Genomic DNA, 25,990 nt, shown 5'->3' on the forward strand with positions numbered 1-25,990 from the left:
TAAAAATGCTTAAAACGTCATATTCAACATTCATTCAGGTTTTATCTTGTTTGAATATCCTATTTATAAAGATATTTTACGTAAATATATTTACATGAACATTGTAATGTTCAGAATATCCTTGAATATCCTGTTTATAAAGCCATTTAATGTGAATATTTTTATATTAAATGTAACTTCAACCACATCTTTTAGGATACTTTATTTTGTTGTGACATTATAAATACATTACTAAAGATTTTAACTTCAGTAGATGTTCTGAGCTTTTATTGTAAGAATGTAAGCATCATGCTACTTGGAAGGTGATTATCAGTAGATTTTTTTAAAAATAAAATAATGAAAGACTTAATTTGTTTTTGAGGTTGGAGACTTAATGGTGTATACAACCTTTGCAGTCAGTTCTTTTAAAAATAAGTAATAAGTAAATGTTCTAAACAGATTTTCAAAATGTCAAGGCCACTTTACTTATAGTGCACAGGTCGGTGAAATATAGTCCTAGTATTATTGTGGGCACACATTCAAAAGGATTACATCTTCATACTCCAGTTTCTCTTGCAAATTTCTTTAAGTCTGCCATCAGTTTTCTTTTATGACAAAAACAAAAATGGATGTGAGTATGGCTAGATGTGTCTAATGCTACTCAGTAGACTTTGAACTCTTAATTAGGACAATGAGATGTTCATTTTGAAGAAATAAGCCAGAATAAAAAGAATACATAAAAGCTATAAGAGCTTTTCTTTTCTGGTCAAATCAAATCCGAACCTTGAATTGTATTATTAAAAGTAGACTTCTATAATAGATCAATATAAATAGCAAAGAAACACTAACAAGCATTAAGATATCACTCTTGTATTACATTACTGGATTTTTAAATGAACAACTATACTCCTAATGAGCAATAGCTCAGTCTAGAAAGCAGGGGATTAAAAAGCAGATGTATGGCTTTCTTATGTTTGAAAATGGATTACACTTCATTCAATAAAGTTTTGAAAATGACTAACACTTGAGGCACAGTCATGAGCAAAAAGCTGTAGGGCAGAAGTAGGAGGTTCAATTTTGATGAAGTTAATTGTTCTTTCCCTCACTGATTAGAGTGACATTTCAATTAGCCATGACTAACTAGTCTTAATGATTTAGGTAGGACCTAAGCATGACTAACTGAATTTAGAGCCAAACCATAATTTACCACATAAATTTTCTTTAGAGATTTTCGCATAATAGCAATTAATTTTGCTGGTTTTTATAATATGTATGCTGGAACTTTTAAGGGCTTAACTTTAGCATGATTGTGTCTATTAAACAAAACAACTATATCAATGTACTGTATAGAGGTGCTTCAAAATTTTAACCGCTAATTCTTGCATCTCTAAAAATCAATATAACAACTCATGTCTTGATGTAGCAATACAATACATGTAGAAGTAGCCATGCACATAGAGAGATGGAAGCACTACAGATAGTTCTCAGTTAATGACATCTTCAATTACTATTTGAACTTATGATGGCACCAAATGATTGGTACTTTTGACTGACTGGTTCCCAAAGTTTTGGCAATCACGGGACCCCCATTAACATACGTATCTGACTATGACAGAGTCTGAAGTTCCATGATCACAATTTGCAACTTTCACTACTTGTTTGTTTCCCATTAAAAAAAATACAATGGGGAAGCTAGTAGGAAGTCAAAAATCAGTCATGTAAAAGTCCACACTTAATGACCTGTGGTGATTCGCTTAAACCCAGTAACCAGAAACTGATGGAACTGCCATTGCTGTTTGAAATCATGCTTTACAATTGTATCACTTAGCAACCAAAATTCTGATCCAAATTACAGCTGTTAAGTGAGGACTACCTGTATCACTATCCCCTATTTTCATTAATACAAAAGATAATTCTGCTGTGAAATCTACTAATGTGTGTTCCAGTCCCATTGGACCTTCCTTACTGTTAATGTCAGCATCAAAGAAAATATACCAGTACTTTTATCTCTTCAAAAATAAACAAAAAACTAAGGAAATAAACTGCTGAAAATTGTAAACCATCAATAATAATTACAATTTTTATTTTAAAAAGGCTTACTTTAGGGCAGGAGTCACCAACCTTTCAACCGATCTCAGGGCCCACTAAATTCATAATTTTAAATCCTGTGGACCACTAGTATGATTTTTAAAAAAAAGATAAATATCATTTAGTGCAATATAAAAAATGGAAACAATTTTTCTGCAGATCACCAAAATTTTCTCGCAGACCCCTAGTAATTCACGGACCACTGATTGGTGACCACTGCTTTAGGGGAATTCACATTTCAAAGCCCTGTATTATAGTTTACCTGTTAATGACTGAAAATCAGATGTGTTGTAATTTTTAAAGGTTGAGGCAAGTCCTCCCATAACTTTCAGTGGTTTACAGTATAATTTTAATACTAGAGAGGAGATTGCAAGATAATATAAGAGGGATAAGCAAAAGAGTAGGTTTGACCTTGTCATTATCAGACTTTTGGGTTTAGATTTAGGTTTATTCGATTTATATACCGCCCTTCTCCCAAGGACTCAGGGCGGCGTACAACATTAAAAGAAACACATAATACAAAAGTTAAAAAGAGATTAAATAAGATATCCCAAACCCAATTAAAATTGACAATGACATTTTTTAAAAAAAGAATTAAAATTAAAATTAACAGTAATCAATAATTTGTTTTGTTTTGTTCAGGCTAGGCTGGCTTGCTGGAAAAGACAACTTTTTAGGGCGCGTCGGAAGGGCCGGAGGTCGGGGATTATATGAAGCTGTGGGGGCAGCTCATTCCAGAGGGAAGGCGCTCCCACAGAGAAGGCTCTCCCCCTGGGGGTCAGTAGCCGACACTGTCTGGCCGACGGCACCCTGAGGAGGCCAACTCTGTGGGATCGCACTGGACGGTGGGAGGCTACCGGTGGCAGTAGGTGGTCTTGCAGACTCTCTTTCCCAACAATCAGCTGTCAACCAGGGTGGCTGATCAAATCCCTGTTTTCTGGAATATTTTAAATACTGTAAATACTTATCCCAAAAGTTGGCTGCATTTCTGTGGAGATTCTGAACATATTTGAATTCTTGCCTTCAGCATTTCATTTCTTCTCATCTTTTACTGCAAAATCAGCAGATCGGATTGTTAATTCATCTTCAGTTGGGTTTCCATAGCTTCACTTTATTGATACAGTCTGTGATTTTTACGTAACTTTGGAATTTCATTAAAAGTATACAATACTGCTTTATTGAATCACAATATTATTTTAGTGATATAAGAATTTGGATTTAATAATAATCTTATTTCTGAGTCTTTTATCAAGCATGAATTTAAGTGCATCAGCTAATAAAAAATAGAAGGCAATAACTGATAAAACAACTTATTCTAGAAAAGTGTGCCAGAATCCATAGTTTACATGTTTGTATAATGTAGCTTTCAAAAGTTTTATAAAGCTGGTTCTATTGTTGAACTGCTGTTATCATTAGGATTTTTTTTTCTGTTTTTGGAAACCAACCTTCTTATAATTTAAGACTATTATTGTTTCCTACACTCCTTATCCTCTTTTCTGCCACCTTTTTGATAAATGGAAGCCCAATTTTTCTTCATTCTATATCTGTGACCTTATTTTCTGTTTTATAAGGACATAATTTATCCCACTGCATTTATTTTCAGAATATTAATCTAGTAAGATATTATTTTTAATTTAAACTCTGTACTTCAGAGAATTAGCTGTCCTTCACATCTCTGTCAGAAAGTGCAGAGAATGATTATAAACTTTCAAATCATTTTCATTATCAGTATCATAAGCATATTGACAAGTTATTGACGTTTCCCCCCTCAATTTTATTGATACTAATATTCTTGTAAGTTTCCCCCAATATTTGTTCATCATATAGGTTAACTAAACAAGATTAGCCTTGTCCCTCCTTTTTGTCAAGTTAAAGCCAGTTTTCTTATACTATATGTGGACTATGGTTGTCTGTCCTGAATGTAAGTTTCTAACAACCAACAGAGTTGAAGGCCTTTCTATAATTAATTAAGCAACATATTTCACTTCATCTTATAGTATAAAATATTCTTTTTTTAATTTTTCTATTTTTATTTTATTCAAAAGAAAGTTAAAATACTGAACTCCCCCCAAAAAATTAAAAAACAAAAAAACCCAAGACATAAAAATGTAACAGATATACACATATTATCCCCAAGTTGAATACAAATTAATACATTATTACAATATTGGTTCCTACCCCTTGTGAAAGAGCCCCCCCCCCCATATTCTCTTTGTTTTTCATGTTCTTAATAGCATAAATAGTACAATCTTCTAAGTGAAAGTCTCCTATTCCAGTCTCTTACAAATCATTGATATCCAGGTTTCAATGCATAGTCATAGTCATTTCATCTTTCTATGTCTTGTTCATGCTTCTTGTTGTACATATTCCTACTGTAATTCAGTGATTGAAGGCTTGGATTTTCTTTTCCTGCATCACCAGCAACTAAGTGTCGCAAAAGCTTTAATCTAGCCATTAATAAACACCATTAGTACTTCAAAAGATTCTCAACATTTTCTCAATAGCATGTTGATTACCATCTGACCTGAGAGGCCCATTATCCGACACTGTATCATCAGTCACTTCATAATATAGATGCCTGGTCTGTTTAGCTGGCAGTTGAAATGACTTTTACTCTGTGAGTGACTCTACTACACTCTGCTAGGAGTGTATACTTTTGTCATATACTCCTGACATTTTTTGCTCATCTCTACCAAGAACTCCCTGTGACATACAAGACTTGCTGGGGAAGTTATATAATTCAAAATTAAAATGAATAAAATTAGTCTTACATTCTTTATTCTTAACCAATTCATATTGTCACTAAATAATTGGTGCATTCTTTTTAAGGCGTTTCACATACTGAATTTTATTATCTGTCCCAATGGACAATCACTTAAATATAATCAGCTGCAGCTGCCAAAAAAAAACCAATATAGTCCTAGGCTGCTTTAACAGAGGGATAGAATTAAGGTCACGTGACGTGTTAATATCACTTTATAATGCCTTGGTAAGACCACACTTGAATCCAGTTTTGGTCGCCATGATATAAAAAAAATTGTTGAGACTCTCGAAAGAGTGCAGAGAAGAACAACAAAGATGATTAGGGGACTGGAAGCTAAAACATATGAAGAACAGTTGCAAAAAAAGGGTATGCCTAGTTTAATGAAAAGAAGGACTGGGGTAATATAATAGCAATGTTCTAGGGCAGTGTTGGCAAACCTTTTCGGCACTGAGTGCCGAAATGGGAGTGCGCATGCATACCTGCACACACATGTGCCAGAAACCAGAAGAGGAGCCGCACAGTGGGCATGCGCTCACCAGGAAGATGATCTTTTCATTTCCAGCACACACATGTGTGCCAGAAACCAGAAGACCAGCTAGCCAGCGCTCATGTGTGCGCCAGAAACTGGAAGATCATCTTCCCAGCGTGCACATGCGCACCAGACGGCTGCTCTTCCAGTTTCTGGCACATGTGTGCATGCAAAAACCAACTGGCTGGCACTCATGTGCATGCCGGAAGCCAGAGGATCAGCTTCCCAGTTAGCGCATGGGTGCATGTGGCTGCTTTTTTGGTTACCGGTGCTCCCACACACATGAAGACCAACTAGCCAGGGCACCAGAACCCGGAAAAGCAACAACTGACATGACCGGAGAAATGGCTCTCTGTGCCACTTCCAGCGCACCTGCCATAGGTTTGCCATCACAATTCTAGGGGCTGTCACAATAAAGCGGGGGTCAACGTATTTTGCAAAGCATCTGAAGGCAGCACAAGAAGCAATAGATGGGAATGAATCAAGGAGAGAAGCAACCTCTCCTTGATTAAGGATAAATTTTCTGAAAGTGAGAACAATTAACCAGTGGAAGGACTTGCTTCCAAAAGTTGTGCATGCTCCAACACTGGGGGGGGGGGGGGGGGGGGGTTAAGAAGAGATTGGGCAATCATTTGTCTGAAATGGCATGAGATCTCCTGGGGGTTGGACTAGAAGACCTCCAGTGAGCCTTTCCAACTCTGTTATATATATATATGTTATTCTGTTATTGAATATAGGGTGACTGGATATACCTGGTAATTTCCTGGATCCTTCATGTTTAGTTTTTTTTGTGAATAAAAATGTTTATCCTCAGTTATCAAGAACGCCTACTATATTTAAAAGTTAAAATAATCGGAAGCAAATTCTTTTAGCAGACTGAGAAATTGTTAATCAGCATCTGGAGAAGCAACTTCAATTAATGAAGGCACTCTATAACTATCTTTCCATCCACTTTAACTTCATGCATGTCTCCTCCACTCATTATATTTGCTTTCTGAGAAAAGGATGATCAAAAATAGGAAATGAACAGTTCTGCCTTTGTTTCCAAACATTGACCAATTTCTCTAAATTGTAATAATTATCCTCTTTTTAAGGAACCTATCATAGCATTTGTAACATCTCACACCAGCCTCAGTTCCTCTTGAGGTTTAGTTTTCCTCTGCATTTCTTGATTATTTTCTTGTCCACATTCTTTGCGGCTGTTGTCACCTCCTTTAATTGCCTTTTTTATTTTCAAATTGTCAGGTTTTTTTAACAAATTGGCTGTATTTGTGTAATAGAAATTACTCAACCATCCCTACTCACTCCATCATTAGCCTCACCTTTCTGTACCCGAAGTACATAATACAGATTGGCTGTCTTTTTTAATTCATCCGCCACGTTTTTATAAGGCCTCCCTACAACTATTGTATCAATTCATTTCCTAGTAAGTAATTTGCAAGACATGGGTGGAGCCAGTTGAAAGTTAGGTTGGCCCCAAATAAACAGGAGGTTTTGGAGGCTAATCTGTCATTCACAGTATAAAGTAGGTCATCTGTGCATCTTATTCTGGAACATTAAGCTTTTTTTTTTGGCTCCTTTTCTGTAAAATGTTAATTGTAAAGTTATGCTCCATTACTACTTTCACAATCAATTCAGGCAGCTGCTTGTGGCACTGTTAACCCTTCCAACCATGTTCTATCATTAATAGGTTACCGAATGCCAAATTCTGATGTCCACGCACAAGATGATTATCCGATGTCACTGAAGAAAGAATAAAAATAGCTTTCCCAGAATAACAAAGTTGGAAGGGACCTTATAGGCCATCTAGTCCAAACCTCCTGCCCAAACAGGAAAACCTATCCCATTTCTGACAGGTGGCAGTCCAGTCTCTTCATGAAAGCTTCCTGTGATGTTCTGACAACTTCTGAGGGTTCCATTGGTTCTTTGTTCTCACTATCAGAAAATTTATCCTTATTTCTAGATTAAATCTCTCCTTGATCAGTTTCCATTCATCATTCCTTGTCTGGTCTTTAGGTGCTTCGGAGAATAGCTTGGCCCCCTCCTCTCTGTGACAGCCCCTCAAATATTGGAACACTGCTATCTTGTCTCCCCTAGTCCTTCTCGTCACTAGACTAGCCATGCCCAGTTCCTGTAACCGTTCTTCATATATTTTAACTTCCAGTCCCCTAATCATCTTCTTCTCTGGACTCTTTCTAGAGTATCAACATCTTTTTTTAAAGTGTGGTGACCAAAATTGGATGCAGTATTCTAAGTGTGCTCTTTCTAAGCCTTTATAGAGTGGCATTAGTACCTCACTTGATTTTGATTGTATCCTTCTATTAATGCAATTTAGGATTGCATTGGCTTTTTTGATTGCCGCCACACACTGCTGGCTCATATTTAACTGGTTGTCCACTAAGACTTCAAGAGCCTTCTCACAGTTACTGCTATTAAGTTTCTCCCAATCTATATGCCTACTTTTGGTTTTTATTATCCTTTACAGTATCTTCCCAGGTATTAATGTTAGGCTAATTGGTCTGTAGTTTCCTGAGTCTGTTTTTTCTCCCCCTTTTTTGAAGATGGGAACCACATCAGCTCTTTTCCAATCCTCTGGTAGTTCCCCAATGCTCCAGGATTTTTGAAAGACATGGTACATTGGTTCTGCCAACTCCTTTAGAACTTTGGGATGTATTCCATCAGATCCTGGTGATTTATATACGTCAAAATCAGACAGGTGTTCTCTTTCCTTTTTTTTTTTTGCTTATTTTAACTTTTATTTTTAGTTTGTCTTTTACAGTTATGTTTTTGGTAGGTTGAGCTACAGTTTCTTTTTGTGTGAAGATCAGAGGTTGCCACAAAGAAGAGGGAGTCAAACTATTCTCCAAGGTACCTGAGGGTAGAACAAGAAGCAATGGGTGGAAATTAATCAAGGAGAGAAGCAACTTAGAACTGAGGAGAAATTTCCTGACAGTTAGAACGGTTAATCAGTGGAACAGCTTGCCTCCAGAAGTTGTGAATGCCACAACACTGGAAGTCTTTACGAAGATGTTGGATAGCCATTTGTCTGAAACGGTATAGGGTTTCCTGCCTAGGCAGGGGGTTCGACTAGAAGACCTCCAAGGTCCCTTCCAACTCTGCTATTGTATTATTGTATTGTATTGACTGATGCAAAGAGTGAGTTAAGCAGCTCTGCTTTCTCTCTGCTGCCTTTTACTTCCTTGTCGTCTTCTCTCTTTAGTGGACCAACTGTTTTCTTGATTTTTTTCTTGTTATTTATATGTTGAAAGATTTTTTTTTTTGTTATCTTTGACTTTTGTTGCAAGTCTTTGTTTATTCCGAGCCTTTGCTTTTCTGACTTCGTCTTTACAGATTCTGGCTATCTGCTGATATTCTGCCGTAGTTATGTGTCCCTCTTTCCATTTTTTGTACTTGTTCTTTTTGTCCTTTAGTTTATCTGAGAGGTCTTTGTGGGTCATGCTGATTTCTTCTTGGATTTCTTGTTTTTCTTTTTCAGTGGTATTGAGCTGGACTAGGCTTTTATGATCATATTTTTCAGAGTTTCACAAGCTTCTTGAGTTGTTTTCCACCTTCAGGATTTTCATCCAAGGAATCTTTCCCAAGAGCTCTCTGAGTTTGTTAAAACTCTTTTAAAATCTAAGACTCTGGTATCATAGTGTTTTATTGCTTGTGTTTGAATTATGCTGAATTCCAGTATGACATGGTCACTCTCACCCAAGGTTCCTGCAGTTTCAACTCCCTCTATCACTTCTTCTCTATTCATGAGAATTAAGTCCAGTATGGCTGTCCCTCTAGTTCCCTCCTCTACCTTTTGGACCAAGTCTGAAGTGAAATCAGAATGAAGGAAGGAATGGACAAATCCACAAGAGTGCACCTAATGATCAAACTATGATTTAATACATGTTTCTATATTTGAAAAATTACAAAAATATTTTGTATAGAGAATTGACATCTGACCGGACAGCAAGACAGGAAAAAACATACCATTGTAGACAACCATGCATGGAACAAATATGTGTTTTCTAGCATTAATAAAATAAACATTTGATTATTTCATCATATAGTAGGGGACCTAGATGAACAAACTAATCACAAAATTGGGGGGGAAAAACTATTTCTTTTTTTAGTCTCCAAATCTCATATTTTCCTCATGCTTCTCATCTTGGAACTATCAGTTTGAAGCGGCAGCATGGAATCTTTCCTAGCATAAGGACTGAAAATTAGAACTAATTAAAGCTAATTAAGTATAAGAATGGCCTACATGGCAGGATGAAGTAAGCAAACCTAACCCTCACAGATATCTGACCATAAATTACATATTATTGAACCATGAAGAAAATCTAAAATTGTTGATTCTTGTTAAATAATTGGCTTCCTTTTTTTGACCATATCTAGTTATGCTTCCACTATCAAGTCCCTGTTAGGATTTATAACTTTAGCTGCAGCATTTTTGCTTTTCATTGTGTAACATTTAAAACAACAATTGCCAGTTCTATAAAACAATCAATGACTTATTTGCCATGATGTTTTTTAGGTTTTCAGAGGCAACTATTTCATCCTGAGTAACTCAGTTGTCTTTACTTTATATTTGTATCATTTAGATGTATAATGGAACTTCACTGTTGTAGAAGGGCTTCCCAAGAATCAACTTTTAAATTATCTGTTATTTTAGAAATGTATTCAGTTTTAGCCTTTGCCGTATCGTAAAATGTGGGGCCACTTACATAAATATCTATCTGTACGTTATTGTTTTCCATAACTTTTTTTTTATTTTGAGAATAGACATACTGAGGATTTTCTTGTTTGACAAATTAATTTGGCTGCACTGCATTAGTGTAAGGAACATATTGCAACATGATTATGGCCTGTTTTCTGGCTTTATTAATCCAGAAACCTAAGTGATAAACAACACTTGTGTCATTGTCTACACAAATGTAATTTGTTTATGCAGAAGTTCAGTTAATCCTACCATCTGCTTTTCTCAAATGAGAACAGATAATGGAGGCACAGCTCCTCACAGGTCTTCAGGCTTTTAAATTCTGATAAAATCAGGATTCTTCACTGGCTCTTGCCACCGCTCTGAATTAAGCCACTTTAAATGTAATTACTGAAGCTGGCTGTACATCAGGAACATCCATTAAAAGAATTGATTGACCATGCTGTTACGGCAGGCATTTTATGAACAAACTATCATGATGGGTCCAGAACTGTAATTTATGAAAGCAAAAAAGCAGGTAAACACTTTATTAGCCGTTAATAAGAGGCACACTGGGTAACTGAATTTTGTCTTTTTTAACCAGCCACTTTAAGGAACCTTGGGCCTTGGCCATCTATCACGATCGTTTTAGTGATCTGAAGAAGGAACTTCGTCAGATCTTAGTATCTACCCAGGTAAAAAAATCCTTCCTGTATGCATTTAATATAAGCATTTATTATTACTGATTATTTGTTTTCATATTTCAACAAGCTGGAAGTTTGTTGTTTCTTCTTTAGTCTTAAACTATAAAGATTCAGAATATTGTCAGAGCCCGGTTGATCTAATAGTTAAGGCAGGAGCCTTAACGAGCAGGAGACTGAGTTCTAGCCATGATAGCCAGCTGAGCAACCTTGGGCCAGTCACTCTGTTTCAGCCCAATTCACCTCACCAGGTTGTTGTTGTGGGGAAAATAGGAGGAGGAAGGTTTTTGATATTTCTGCCACTTTGAATTATTTGTTAAAATAATAAAGGTGGTATACAAGCAAAGAAACAATTATGAACTTTAGGAAAAGTTTTATACACAGTTCATATCAATTTCAGTGCCCTGTTGCTTCGGTTACTTTATGTGCATTGCATCATTTTGAATGGATCAATTGCTTTAATTTTCTTAGAGTAATTACCTAAGAACATAAGAGACCTACAGGATCAGTTCAACAGTTTATTAATGCAAAATCCTGTTTCCATAGCTGGCACCTAGAAATCCCATAGCCAAGCTGTGAAGGTAATTGTTAATAGAGCTGTGTAAAGCATTCAAATGAGGTACTTCTCCTCGCATGGGAGCAAGAAGGAAACAGGAAACACCTCTTATTAACTCACAAAGTAGTGTCTCATAACCTAGTGTGATTGCTTGGAAAGCTGCTTCCACATGCCTCTACCTGAATGCAGTGCTGGGATTCAGCTAGTTCACACCACTTCGGGAGAACCGGTTGTTAACTTCCTGAGCAGTTTGATGAACTGGCTGTTGGAAGAAATCCTTAGGGCAGAGAACCGGTTGTTAAATTATTTGAATCCCACCACTGCCTGTATGTCCATCCATAGTTATACCTGCTTTTCAGCGACTACTCAGTATATTTGATATACACTCCTCAGAGTAACTTGTTCAGATGTACAGCTATAGGGTTCACCGACAAAAGCGCGCCCGACGAAACCGTGGCGAGAAAAACGCGAGTTCTAAACCGTGCCGACGAATGAGCACAAAAGCGCGCCAAAAGAAGCAAGCTCTAAACCTAACCCTAAACCTAACCCTGAACCTAACCCCAACCCTAACCCTGAACCTAACCCTGAACCTAACTCTAACCCTAAACCTAACCCTAAACCTAACCCTGACCCTAACTCTTACCTTAACTTAAATCGTGCTTCTGTCGGCGCGCTGCTGTCGGCATGCTGTTGTCGGTGCGTTGATGATGTCGTGGTTTTCATGCCACGGTTTCGTCGGCGCGCTTTTGGCATGCGTGCATTTGTCGGGTCACGCAGCTATAGAATTTAAATAAAATAAAAACAGTTTTTGCATTCCCTGAATTTTACCAGATGTAGTTATTTTGCTTGCAGATGTTTCATCACCAATAGATAACATTGTCAGTGCTTGTAAGTGTGGGGTTTGCTCCCTGTTTATATACAGTAGCTTGCCCTACCAGTGTTGGTGGGGATGCCATTTTCTGCTTAGTCGTTCCTTGATTATTGATTACCCCTCCCCTAGATCCCTGCAGGCCTTTTCCCTCCCCATGCCAGGTCCCCTCAGGCCTTTTCATCCTCACTTGGTTCCCACAGGATTTGGGCCTCCATCCCACCCTCATTACCTCATTGCTCTTACCTTTTGATGATCTCTGGAGCTCCAGAGCTTTCCGCAGCACTGCATAGAGTGGTTTAGGAAAACACAATGGAACGGTCCATCCTAGAAATGGCCACCATTTCAGCGTAACCACAAGTAATTGTGGGCACACTAAAAATGGTGGCCACTTCCAGGAGTCAACCATGTGACCTGGGAAAAGTGGCCTGCCCTCCTTTCCCAATATAAGGTTTTGTGATCTTCAAAAGATAAGTGTGCAAGGGGTTATGGGAGGTGGGGAGCAGGCCCAGTGGGGGTGAGAGAGATGGGAGGGCAAATGACCACTGGGGCAGTGCAGAAGCTGTACTTCAAAACAGTATCGTAAGTAGTTTTTGTGGGGTCTGGTTGTTAAGAAAAGATAACCTGTGCTTGTTTATACAAAGTCTACATCTAAAGGCAATATGCTTATAAGGGGCAAGTGCAATCAGATCTTCAATCCATTGAATAAATGGAACCATGCATTTATCTTCCCAATACTGCTATATCAGTCTTATAGTCATAAAAGGAAATGGAGAATCCATTTACATCCGAGTCTCAAATATCATGTATTAGGTACAGGTAGTCCTAGACTTACAACAGTTCATTCAATGACCATTTGAAGTTACAGTGGTGCTGAAAAATGTTACTTATGACCAGTGGTGAAATTCAATTTTTTTTACTACTGGTTCTGTGGACGTGGCTTGGTGGGCATGGTGTGGCTTGGTGGGCATGGTGTGGCTTGGTGGGCATGGCAGGGGAAGGATACTGCAAAATCCCCATAACCACCCCACTCTGGGGCCAGCCAGAGATGGCATTTGCCGGTTCTCCAAACTACTTAAAATTTCTGTTGTCGGTTCTCCAGAACCTGTCAGAACCTGCTGGATTTCACTCCTGCTTATGACCATTTTTCACACTTATGATTGTTGCAGCATCACCAAGATCCCATGATCAAAATTTGGATGCTTGGCAACTGACTCATATTTATAACGGTTGCAGTGTCCTGGAGTCATGTGATCACCTTTTGCAACTTTCTGACAAGTAAGGACAATGGGGAAGCGACATTCACTTAACAATCGTGTTACTAAGTTAACAATTGCAGCGATTCACTTAACAACTATGGCAAGAAAAGTAATAAAATGGGCCAAAATTCACTTAAACATCTTTTTTAACAACAGAAATTTTTGGCTCAAATGTGCTTGTAAGTCGATGACTACCTGTATATAGTTCAAAAGAATATTATCTGAATATTCTGAAAATGTCCAATAAGTTTTAAATATTGTTTTTTGTTGCATAAATAATAATTTGAGACCCATTGACACTTGCTATAAAAGTTAAACATCCATTGTCTAGGCAATATAGGAACCACTAATACTTTATTTCACTCATTAGTAAACTTCTGCTTATCAAATTAATTTCTTGATAACAAATATATATAAAAACTGATAGGTATTTTAGTTTTAAAGGATCTCACAGTTGTTCTAGATCCCAAGTGTTTCAGAAGCTAAAATGCTACTGGTCCAAACAATGTAGCTAGCAAATATTATAATTGTAAATATTGCTATTGGGTTATATCTGATAAATCAGGAGTGTTAAACTGGTGGCCCATGGACCGGATGTGTCATGTGCAGGCCACGCTCCCCTGGCTCCACAAAGGCAAAAAAAAAAGTTGTGATACGTTGCAATATGTCACAGGATGCAATTGAGTTTGGAACCTGTGTGATAGATGATATTTGTCTCTTAACACAGAGTATTTTGTGGTGGCACAGTGGTTAGAATGCAATACTGCGGGCTGATTCTGCTGACTGTCGGCTGCCAGCAGTTTGAGTGTCACTGGTTCAAGGCTCCCGTCCTTCTGAGGTTGGAAAATGAGGATCCAGATTTTGGGGGGGCAATATGCTGACTCTGTAAACCGCTTAGAGAGGGCTGTAAAGCACCGTGAAGCAGTATATAAATCTATTTATTATGGTTCCACCACAAAACCGCGGAGGACAAAATCGCGGTCGACGAAAGCGCGCATTTGACGTCATCACAGCGCGATGAAAACATTGCACTGTGATCGAAAAATGTAAAAATAAAGCGAAAACCTTACCCTAACCCCCCCAAACCTAACCCTAAACCTAACCCTTAACCTAAGCCTAAATCTAACCCTAAACCTAACCGTTAACCTAACGCTAAACCTAACGCTAACCCTTAACAACGCTAAACGTAACCCTAACGCTCTAAACCTAACCCTAACCCTTAACCTAACCCTAACCCTAACCCTAAACCTAACCCTAACCCTTACCTTTATGTGAATCGGCTTGCTTTAATTTTATTTTTATTTCAATTTTTAATTTTTTTCGTCGTGCTGTGATGACGTCAAATGTGCGATTTCGTCGATCGCACTTTTGTGGACCGCGGTTTTGACGGGTCACGATTTACTATTGCTGTTGCTATCTTCAAAATTCATCTTCAACATCTATCAGTTGGTCTAAAGACAATATCACAGTTTCTATTCAATTTTTCTAAACTGCCATCTTTTTCCTATTTTTGAAGTTGGGTTTTCCCATAAAGTCAAATAGGCATGAGAAAAAGGGTCAGATATTTTTATTACACATTCATAGTTTTTTAATTGACATAATTGTTTCCAGAGATAGTAGATTTTTAGTATATTTAGATGCTAATACTGTCCATACAACAAAAGGTGTTATATATGTATGTTCCAAAGTCCCAATTGGAAAATTAATACTGATTGACTTTTAATATTTAATACTTGACAATAGGTAAGCATGATAATATAGCTCCAGATTTGGAATGTTAAACCCTCCCTCATTAACTGATAACTGCATTTCCTATTAAGTTATTCTCTGAATTGAGAAACCGATACAAATTTTCTAAACAGGAAATATACTTTCTGAAAATGTTTTCCAAATATATAAACTGGAATTCCTTTCAGAATATAATTAATCTGAGAATAATATTCATTTTGACATCAGTCATCTTTCCCCAGAAAGGGTTAGGTTAAGGCTTAATTACCTCTGTTGATCAATTTCTGAAGACACCTCTGTATATATTTTATTTATTTAACATGTAATCAATATTACATGTTAGTAACTGAGATATTCTTTAGTATGCACAAACCAAGAGGAGATAGTAAAAATGCAGAATTAATATTGCTTAAATGGATGGGTAACTTAACATTGGCATCAATTCTGATTTGGACCAATAGTAGAGTAATCTGTTATTTTGCTAAAGGCATTTATCTTTTGCATCAACACTGGGATAGTAGAATAAAGTTTAGAAAATGGGTGTTCCAGATGTAAGAGATTTTTTAAAAAAAAATGCAGTTCAGTGTTTACCTTCTTTAATTAATCATGATTTTTAAAGAGAGGAGGCAATAGAAAATCATAGATACAGATGAAAATAACTGATATTTGGACCACACTCCATGAAAGTTCTAATTTCAAAATAGTTGTGAAGTTTCTGAATCTGAAAGCTCCTGGTAGCCTTCATGACTAATAACTCTGAATAAATCCATCTTTATTGCAATCCTAGTTCAAAGTACACAAATATAATCTAAAATATACTTAGTACAGCATCTCTGTCATACTTTTAAACCAAGATTTAGATCTTGGTTGCCTAGGTCCTAGGATGTGAGCTCTTTACTCTATCTTCCAGCAGGGGGCTCTACAGACTTCAAGTCAAAAATTTAAACTTTGCTAAATTAGTGGTCCCTCATTCATTACAATAGTTTAAATGAAATTTGTTGTATCTGGTATGAATGGAACAAATGCATAACTTTTATTCACCCTATTAATTCATTTGATCCTCATTGCAACGTATCCCTTCTGAATCAGTATGGTGAAATTTGTCAAGATGTATGCAGATGTGAGGAAACTATAAATCCAGGGTCAATGGAAGGTGACCACCATCTGGCCTGTTCATTATCACCTAAAATGAGTCCAATAAGTTAAACTCATTTGTTGATATAATGATTCAATCAATTGTGTCGGTACCCAATTCCCCAAAAGTGTTGTATAACTATTACAATTAATTTACAATTAACAATTAACTTAGGCCCAGTATTCTTCAATATCTTCATAAATGACTTAGATGAGGGAATAGAAGAGGAATTCATCAAATTTGCAGAAGACACTAAGCTGGCAGGAATAGCCAACACTCCAGAAGACAAGCTCAGGATCCAAAAAGATCTTGACAGACTATCCAACAAAATGAAATTCAGTGTTGAGGGAAAAAACCAAGGTTTTACACCTAGGCAGGAAAAAACAAAGGTGTAAGTACAGACTAGGTGAAACCTGGCTCAAAAACAGTAAGTGTGAGAGGGATCTTGGAGTCCTAGTGAACAATCACTTAAATATGAGACCACAGTGTGCAGCAGCTGCCAAAAAAATTAATACAACCCTTGGTTGTATAAACAGAAGCGTAGAATCAAAATCATGTGAACCACGTACTGCTTTATAAATCCTTAGTAAGACCACACCAGGAATACTGCCTCCAGTTTTGGTCGACACATTACATAAAAGATGTTGAGACTTTGCAAAAAGTGCAAAGAAGAGCAACTACGATGATTAAAGGCCTGGAGACAAAAACATATGAAGAACGGTTTCACGAATTGGGTATGGCTGGTCTAGAAAAAAGGACTAGGGGTAACATGATAGCAATATTACAGTATTTGAGGAGCTACCACAAAAAAGGGGGTCAAATTATTCTTCAAAGCATCAGAAGGTAAGACAAGAAACAGTGGCTAGAAACTAATTAAGGACAGAACCAACTTGGAATTCAGGAGAAACTTCCTAATAATGACAACAATTAACCAGTGGAACAGCTTGTCTTCAGAAGTTGCAGGTAGTTCATCTCTGGAGGTTTTTAAGAAACAATTGGACATCACCTATCTGAAATGATATAGGGTCTCCTCCTTGAGCAGGGGGTAGGACCAGAAGACCTCCAAGGTCCCTTCCAGCTCTATTCTGATTGAACGTCTAACACCCCCCCCCCCACATATACTATATTTCTCTAACTTGTACTATATATTATTCAAAGGTGGGTTGCTAATTTTTTTACTACCGGTTCGGGCGCGCTCCTGTGCATGCATGTGCACATGATGCTTCTCCACATGTGCAGAAGCATCCAGGCGGATGGGTGGAGTCTCCTGCCGCTGCTACTACTGGTTTGGTCGATCCGGACTGAACCGGCAGCAACCCATCTCTGATACTATTCAACCCACCAGGAGGCTGATAACAACACTAGGACTGCTCTTTATTTTGTTTATCCATCCATCAGTTGACATAACAATTCTGGCCTCGCATAATCTACTGTTTGCTGTTACTTTTTCTCTCTTTGCATGTTTGAGATGAACACACATACATACATTGATAGATTTAGTCTGCATGTATTGGCAAGGTAACTGTTTAAAACATGTTTTAAAAAATGTAAAAATCAAATTAGAAATAAGTTTTATGAAATATTACAAGTTTTTGCCTTTATTCTTTCCTTCCTTTTTTCTTGTCTCTTTTTTTTTAAGTTTAGTGGTGCTCAGTCATAGTTATATAGAGAAAACTTGGATGTCTCTGTGGTTTTAAATGGGAAGCTCACATTTCCTAACTTGGAAGATTACCAAAGTATATAAATGATAATTTTTTAAAATGACCCTAGAATTTCTTTCTCTCCAGACAGTCCAGGTAGTCCTCAAGTTACAACTGTTTGTTTAGTGACTATTCAAATTTACAATGGCACTCAAAAAAACGACATGACCATTTTTCAGACTTACGACCGTTGCAGCCTCCTCATGGTCATATGATTGCCATTCAGATACTTGGCAACTGACTCATATTTATGATGGTTGCAGTGTCCCGAGGTCACATCATCCCCTTTTGTGACCTTCTGACAAGGAACGTCAGTGGGGATGCCAGATTCACATAACAACTATGTGACTAACTTAGTTAGCACCAGTAGACTGGTGCCAGTAAAACTGTGGCACGAAATATTGTTAAATGGGACAAAATTCCTTCACAAATGTTTCACTTAGCAACAGAAATTTTGGACTCGGTTGTGATTGTAAGTTGAGGACTACCTGTATGTAGGTCAATTATTGGGACTGTTCATTTGTTAGCTAAAAATACTGAAAATTTGGTATCAACCTTACAGAACCCTAAGTAACCTTTTCCAGTTCTTTACCCTTCTCTAATGTTTTCACCGAGTCCTTTAATTTGCAAATTTACATGGCAAGAAATCCTCTTTTCCTCAACTGTAGTTTTACTATTGCCATCCAAAATGTTAACGAGTCAAAGGTGTATGTTTGAATTAAATCGAAGATAGTTGTGTATTGCTTCTTCTCCTATGTCTTGCAAATTTCAGATTAAATATAATAAGTACCTGAGGTCTGATTTTATAATGCTTCTCTACAAATGTATGATATTGTATTTTAACTGCCAAAATATATTTTAAAAATACATCAATTTCTTTTGAATTTCCATACATGTATTTTTATGTACCTTATCTTTACAGCATTCAAAATAATAAGATTTTTTTAATTTTTCTATATCACAACATTTTTCAAATCCTTATAAACCAATTTATTCTGTGATATTCTATTTATTCTATCATAAATAATACAATTACATTGATAACTATCTTTTTATTTTTATTTTTGAAAATGATAGAGTAGATGTGAGTCATGGGTACTGCTTTAAGTTAAGAGGAACTATTAGAGTAAATTGGACCAAAACATCTTTTAAAACATTCAGGTTTAATCAGTACTGTCTAAATATATAATTCAACTATGAAAAGAGATTTCATTATTTGGTTATACATATAGTAACCCAAACAATAATTGGAAACCCAAAAATCCTCATCAAGTTGTGGCTACTGCTCAACGACAAAGAAATTATAGATAGATAGATAGATAGATAGATAGATAGATAGATAGATAGATAGATAGATAGATAGATAGATTGTGTATCCTTAATTAATTAGAATGGAATGTTTTAAGTAAGTGTTTGTATGAATGCATATAAAGCTATCTTCCTACTATTCATCTAATGCAGTGGTGAAATTCAATTTTTTTTTACTACTGGTTCTAAGGGTGCGGCTTGGTAGGTGTGCAGGGGAAAGATACTGCAAAATCTCCATTCCCACCCCACTCAGGGGCCAGCTAGAGGTGGTATTTGCTGGTTCTCTGAACTACTCAAAGTTTCCGCTACCGGTTCTCCAGAACCTGTCAAAACCTGCTGAATTTCACTCCTGATCTAATGGTGGAATGGAAGATACTAGAAGGAAACTGCTGGCTCAGCTTTAGATTTTGGACTGTGGTTTTACATTACATACAGGAAGGGCTTTGGGGAAGAGATGGGCTGCATCTCACAAGGACCAGGAAGAATGTGTTTGAAAAACCACTGGCTCGGTTCATTCAAAACCCTAACCTAAAACTGGAAAGCGAGGGAGACCAATCTTTAAGGCCAAACTCCAAACATAATCCACAAGTCAACCAATCGGACAATGAGAAAGAAAGTGATGAGAAGGAAGAGGAACTCATGTATAAAACAGGAGACATAGGATGCAAATGCAAGATCAGCCATAATGAGCTTTGATGCCTTTACACTCATGCTCAAAATTTGGGTATCAAACGGGGAGAATTTAAAGTTCTAGTATATCAAGGCAGATGCGATATTGTTGCTTTTATTGAAAATTGATGGGATGGCACCCATGACTGGAACATGCTACTAGAACGATATAAATTGTTCAAAAGAAACAGGACCAAGTCAAAAAGGGAGGGAGAGGAATTGTATTGTATGTAAAGAATTACTACACCTTTAAAGGAATACACAATACTAGGAATGAAAGCCTTCTTGAAAGCATTTTGGTGAATATCAGGGAAAAAATAAATTAAATTGTAATACAGATCACCAACCAAGCAGAACTTTTTGCAATTATCCAAAGTATACAGGAAACATATCACTGTAATAATGTGGGACTTTTAACTACTCTGACATTGTGGGAAACAAACTCTTCAGTGAGTGGGGAATCAAACAGGTTTCTGATATGCTTAATTGACAACTTTGTCACTCAAAAGGTGGAGGTGGGAACTAAAGGGTCAACTACATTGGACTAATAGGGATGAAATGATTGAGGGATGAAGAAATTGTAGGAACTTTGGGGGAGAGTGACCATGTCATATTAGAATTCACTATAATGCAGGGACTAGGTGACTTTTAGACTTTGAGGGAGCTGACTTCAACAAACTAAGAGAGAGATTAGGAAGTACAGGTAGTCCTTGACTTAACAATCATAATTGAGCTCAAAATTTCTGCTGTTAAGTAAGACATTTGTTAAGTGAGTTTTGCCCCATTTTATGATCTTTCTTGCCACAATTGTGAATCATTACAGTTCAAAAGTTAGTAACCTGGTTGTCAAGTGAATCTGGCTTTTCCCAGTGACTTTTCTTGTCAGAAGGTTGCAAAATTTGATCACATGATCCTGGGACACAGCAAAGGTCATAAATATGAACCACTTGCCAAGCGTCTGAATTTTGATCATATGGTCATAGGGATACTGCAAAGGTTATAACTATGAAAAACGGTCATAAGTCACATTTTTCAGTGCTCTTGTAACTTTGAACAGTCACTAAACAAACTGTTGTAAATTGAGGACTAACTGTATTCCATGGATGGAAATTCTAGAAGGAAAAGCAGTTCAGGATGCATCGGAAGCTCTGAAAAATGAAATATTAAAGGCCCAAACAAAAATAATACAGAGAGAGAAAACAAAAGACACCCAGACAAGATCAATGGGATTTCTTGGTCTTACTGAGATTATTTAATTGAAGTTAATATATTCAAATGTTTTATGGGCTTTTCTCCAAATATTGACTTAACATTCAACCTACAGTCTGCTTCATTTGTGTTGTCTGGAAAACAATTATCTGGAATACCTGGCCTTAACATATTCATACTTTTGTTTGGTAGCCTTAATTTACTTACTGAGGATTTTACTGAATATTGAATATTGATGCTTTGGTATTAGCAGCTTTCTCCAACTAAATATAATGCAGCAACTTAATCCATTTTCACAGAATGCAATTTTGTGGGATAACTTTATTACAGCTCATCTGTATTATTATAAAATATAGTTTATCTTGGACTATATTATTGCAATCTGTGCTATTACTTTATTTAATGTTTACTTTATTATTATTCATTGTGCCTTTTAGAAAGGTGGATATAAATATACAAACATAAAGTGTGTGTGTGTGTGTTTGGTATATATAAATTATATATATATATATATATATGTTGTATTAGTGCTGATAAATAAATAAAGGGAGACTATATATATAGTCTCAAATATAACAAAGGCAACAGTAAAAATATTGGGTTTCTGTCGTGATGGACTCTTGTGACGAGCCGATTGACAGAGAATGGAAGCAGCTTCCTCCCATAATTGGGGCATACCAGGGCTTGTGACTTTAAATAAATATGGGAGGAAGCTGCTTCCATTCTCTGTCAATCGGCTCGTCACAAGAGTCCATCACGACAGAAACCCAATATTTTTACTGTTGCCTTTGTTATATTTGTGTTTTATTTGTGCTGATAAATAAATAAAGGGAGACTAGTATAGATCTATTTCAAGCTATTTAGCTCTCATCAGCTATTTTCTATGTTTTCTGAATAATTTCTATATTATTCAGTATGGTCTATTGTTAACGTATGGTTATTAAGTATTTCATTTTATTTTCTCCTTACTCTTTGTACTTGAGAACTGCAATTTTTCTCCATGTGTGAATTTTTCTACTAATATTAAATCCCTTTCTGTTTATATTCTTAATCCTCCCCTTTAACCCACTGGCATTCCTATTTCCTTAGTTTTCCTTAGTCTGGATACTACTATACAATTATCATCATCATCATCATCATCATGAGATTCAACCTGATTGGCTGCTGTACCAATATTGCACCATCCAAGATGAAGTGAAATGCAACCTGTGCCAACAAAGTTTTATTGCTGAACCTCACCTCCACTTATTTCCATAGCTTAGAGACAATATGTATCCTGGTCAAACAAACCCAAATCAATAATTTGGGCAATTTTTGAGCACCAGTATTATGGTAGCCGAGAGAATTTTAACATATATTAATGGTAAATAAAGCACTGTGAGCCCACTGTCAAACATAAGGCAAAATTCTATCAGTGTAATTGCATTAGCTTCTGTTGATCAAATTCCTTTTCTATCTTGATCAGTGATGCCAAAGGATATCAATACACTGGATGTTTTACAGAAGTGTGTTGTTAGTCTGAATCATTTATATATTAAATTAAATTCATAAATTGCGATGCAATCTTTATTTTTTTTCTCAGTTATAATTCAAATGGTTCTTTTGAAGAAAGCAAGTACATCTGGGTATTAATGCTATACACATACATACATACATGCATGCATGCACGCATGCATACATACATAATTTCAGTCTATTTTAATAATAGGGTTTGAAAGAGAAAATATTGATTTTTGGTGTATGTTGTGTAGTACAGCCTGTATTAATGGTGCTTTACAAAATACCTTAAAAGTAAACTTTGATAGATGATGTAACAGATAATGGTTTGGGGAAGAAAAATGGAAATGGGAAAAATAGTAATAAGAATGTAGCATGTATGCATTTTCCTTTCTCATTGTAGATAAATGAGAAATTATCCTCTCACACTCACGGTTTATCACATACTTGTGCGATAAACTCTGCACTTTCACTGGTGTCAGGCTTCCCTAAATGTGAGTAATAAAAGTGTTCTGTCAACAGCGATTCTATTGAAATGAACATGGCATGTGCTAGGCAGCACTTTGAGGATCAACTGGCATGTCTGCCTGCGTTCCAGGGAATGTGGTGAGCAGCTGCTTCTCTGAATTGGTTGTCAGGGGCTTTGGGAATAAGTGAAGGTGAAAGAGAGGCTTAAGAGGTAGCCTGTGGCTAAAGATACAAAGCAACAAATCCCAGGTTGATTTTGGTTTTACATTAGAATTCTCTTTTTGGTGCAGCATTTCACTAATGTGTGCTAAATTTATTTATCTGTGGGTTATTTGGAAATCCTTGTGCATTACTTATTAGACTGATAGAAGATGGTGATGGTACACTGCACACTTCAATCCTGCTAATGATTATCTCCAGACATTTACTTTTCTCATTTCTTGTTTGTAGGAAGAAGATATGCCTTCAATGCAAGAACTTGTGCGTCAAATTGTAGAAGGTGAAATTTCATTACTTGAAAGGCCAAAGACATATCTCAAACAATGCTTTAGGCAAAGTATATGCAATAACATGGTACAAAAAAGCATTCTCAATTATCTGAATTATAATAATTATCATTTACCAATGTTTGCCTGGCCAGGAATAGTGTAAGTATAAATGACTAAATATGTCTATTTTTGCAATGAATATACAATTCAGAAAAGTGTTTAGGAGTGAAGTGTAAATAGTTAAGCTCTAACTTTTTATGGTGAGCTAATGAATAAAATAGAGCTTGCCATTCAAGTATCCATGCTATTTCTACATGTTAAATCATTAAAAACAAAATCAGCAAACTATACTGTTAGACAATGATACATAACCATGCATGCAAATATATTAAAATAATAAAATCAAATATAGTTATGTGATCTGAGGCCAACAACATCAATAATAAGATATGCCTCAGTGCTACAGACTCCGTGATAAAGTAAAATAAAGTATTTCATTTCATCAATCTGACTGCTTCTAAATTTTGCTGCTTTTAAATCCTGTAGCCTCCTGGGCAGTGCTGGGGACTCCCTCCAAAGCAGAACTTGACAGATGGCTAGTGAGATTTGCATATTGCATTTTAGCTTTTTAATTGTTCATTCAAAATGCGAACTTTGTATCTCTCTGTCTTCCTGGACAGAAGGTACATTGTAGTAGGAGGAAGGTCAGTTTTCTAATGTACTGATTAGTGACCTGGCAGCTGCAGGGTTAACTCTCTTTCAAGGGGCAGCTCAGAAACTCTGACCAATTGTAATTTAGTTGCAGAAAGTAGTGGATTGTTTCAGCCAATAGGAAGGGAAAAAAAATAACCAAAGTAAGGAAAATAAAGTGAATAAAATGACTTCTATGTATACCAAATGGTGAAAATGAATTGGTATAATCAGGTGCAGAACTGAAGAGTTATCAAGAATTCTGGCATAAACTAAAATATTTTAAAAGAGATGGGGTAATAGTATGATGGGTATGATAGTCAAGGATGAAGGGGGGGGGATTATAACACACAGTCTATCTAGTATCTGCAGGCATTTTCCCATTAACTGCTGTTCTATTCAGTCAGAAAGGATAATCTTATACATATCCAGCCACAAAACAATCCCATAACATCAGTGGGGTTTATGAGGAATAGGATTATTTGAGGTCATGTCATGTAACGTGAAAAGGTGCGTATTGTTTCATTTTAGCACTAAAACAGAAGTACAGAGAAAGCTTTAGAGAAGTAAAAAAAGATTGCATATACTGTTTAACAAATTGTACAATTTATTTGTTTGTTTTAAACTATTTCTCTGTACTTGCTATATCAGTGACATTGCAAAGCTGTGTCCAATAAAATTTAAAAATGAAACAACTCAAAACTATTAAAATAATAGTTAAATTTAAAAAAAATTAGAATCACAATAAAAGAATACCTCAGCCTATGGAGCTAAGTAAATTGGTCTAAAAGAGCATGGATAACTTTCCTTGAATAACACTCAGACGCAATACCCAACTGTTGCATCAAAACATTAGACAAAACTCAACAAAAATTTGAATTCTCAGTTTGCACATAAATCTGCACCTAAATAATTCATCAAAATTATTTACCAATTCTTTTTTTAAAAAAATATTTTTCATTAGAATTTTATTACAACATAAAAACATAAAAATGTAAAAAAATAAGGAAAAGGAAAAGAAAAAAGAAGTGAAAAAAGAAAAAAAGAAAGTTGACTTCTGCCCTTGAAAACTATGTTCTAATTCCAAAGGATTGCTGCTAACGAGAGATGTATCTTATAATTTGCGGTGTTGATTCAAACTATGCCAAGAAAAGTGAACTTCTGTTTGGTTACTCTCTGAAAAACTGTTGGAAGGCAATGAGCTTAAGTGCTCCAAATTCTATACAATTCTATACAATTTATTCAATTTAGGTAAACATATTTGGTCTGATTCAGTGTGATTATGGCTGATATTAAATTAAGATATTTGAGAACTTGTTCTTTTTGCTGGGAAGAAAATTAGGCAATTAATTTCTTGCCTAAGGTATTTTTCTGCTTAAACCTATAGATGATTGAAAATGGATTACAAAATAGTTTTAATATTTTTTTACAAAACTATATACATTTAAATAAAAAGTAATTGGACTGTGCTTGAAAGTAAATCAAAAAGTAAATGACATAAAAGAAAGGTTTTAAATAATAAAAGGTTATAAATAATAAAAATAAAACATTGTAAATTGTAAGAAATTGTGATACTGATAGTATTAGATCAAGAAAAACTGTTTATTTTACATGACATCTGCATTTTGAGTTTTCCATGATCTTTTTCTGAAATTATA

The 25,990-nt window shown here is 36.1% G+C and overlaps 1 protein-coding gene across 1 annotated transcript in view; it reads left to right on the plus strand.

Annotated features, from left to right (window-relative positions):
* The window catches only part of CFAP61 (cilia and flagella associated protein 61), a 149,840-nt gene extending 124,519 nt beyond the window's left edge, over nt 1–25,321 (plus strand). The window contains exons 27-28 of the mRNA XM_032220451.1: nt 10,661–10,751; nt 23,605–25,321. Coding sequence (XP_032076342.1) covers nt 10,661–10,751; nt 23,605–23,805 — 292 coding nt within the window. The 3' untranslated portion in view covers nt 23,806–25,321. The remainder of the gene's footprint in view (nt 1–10,660; nt 10,752–23,604) is intronic.
* Nucleotides 25,322–25,990: the final 669 nt, after the last annotated feature.

Source organism: Thamnophis elegans, chromosome 6 (assembly GCF_009769535.1).
Source record: "Thamnophis elegans isolate rThaEle1 chromosome 6, rThaEle1.pri, whole genome shotgun sequence".
NCBI lineage: Eukaryota > Metazoa > Chordata > Lepidosauria > Squamata > Colubridae > Thamnophis > Thamnophis elegans.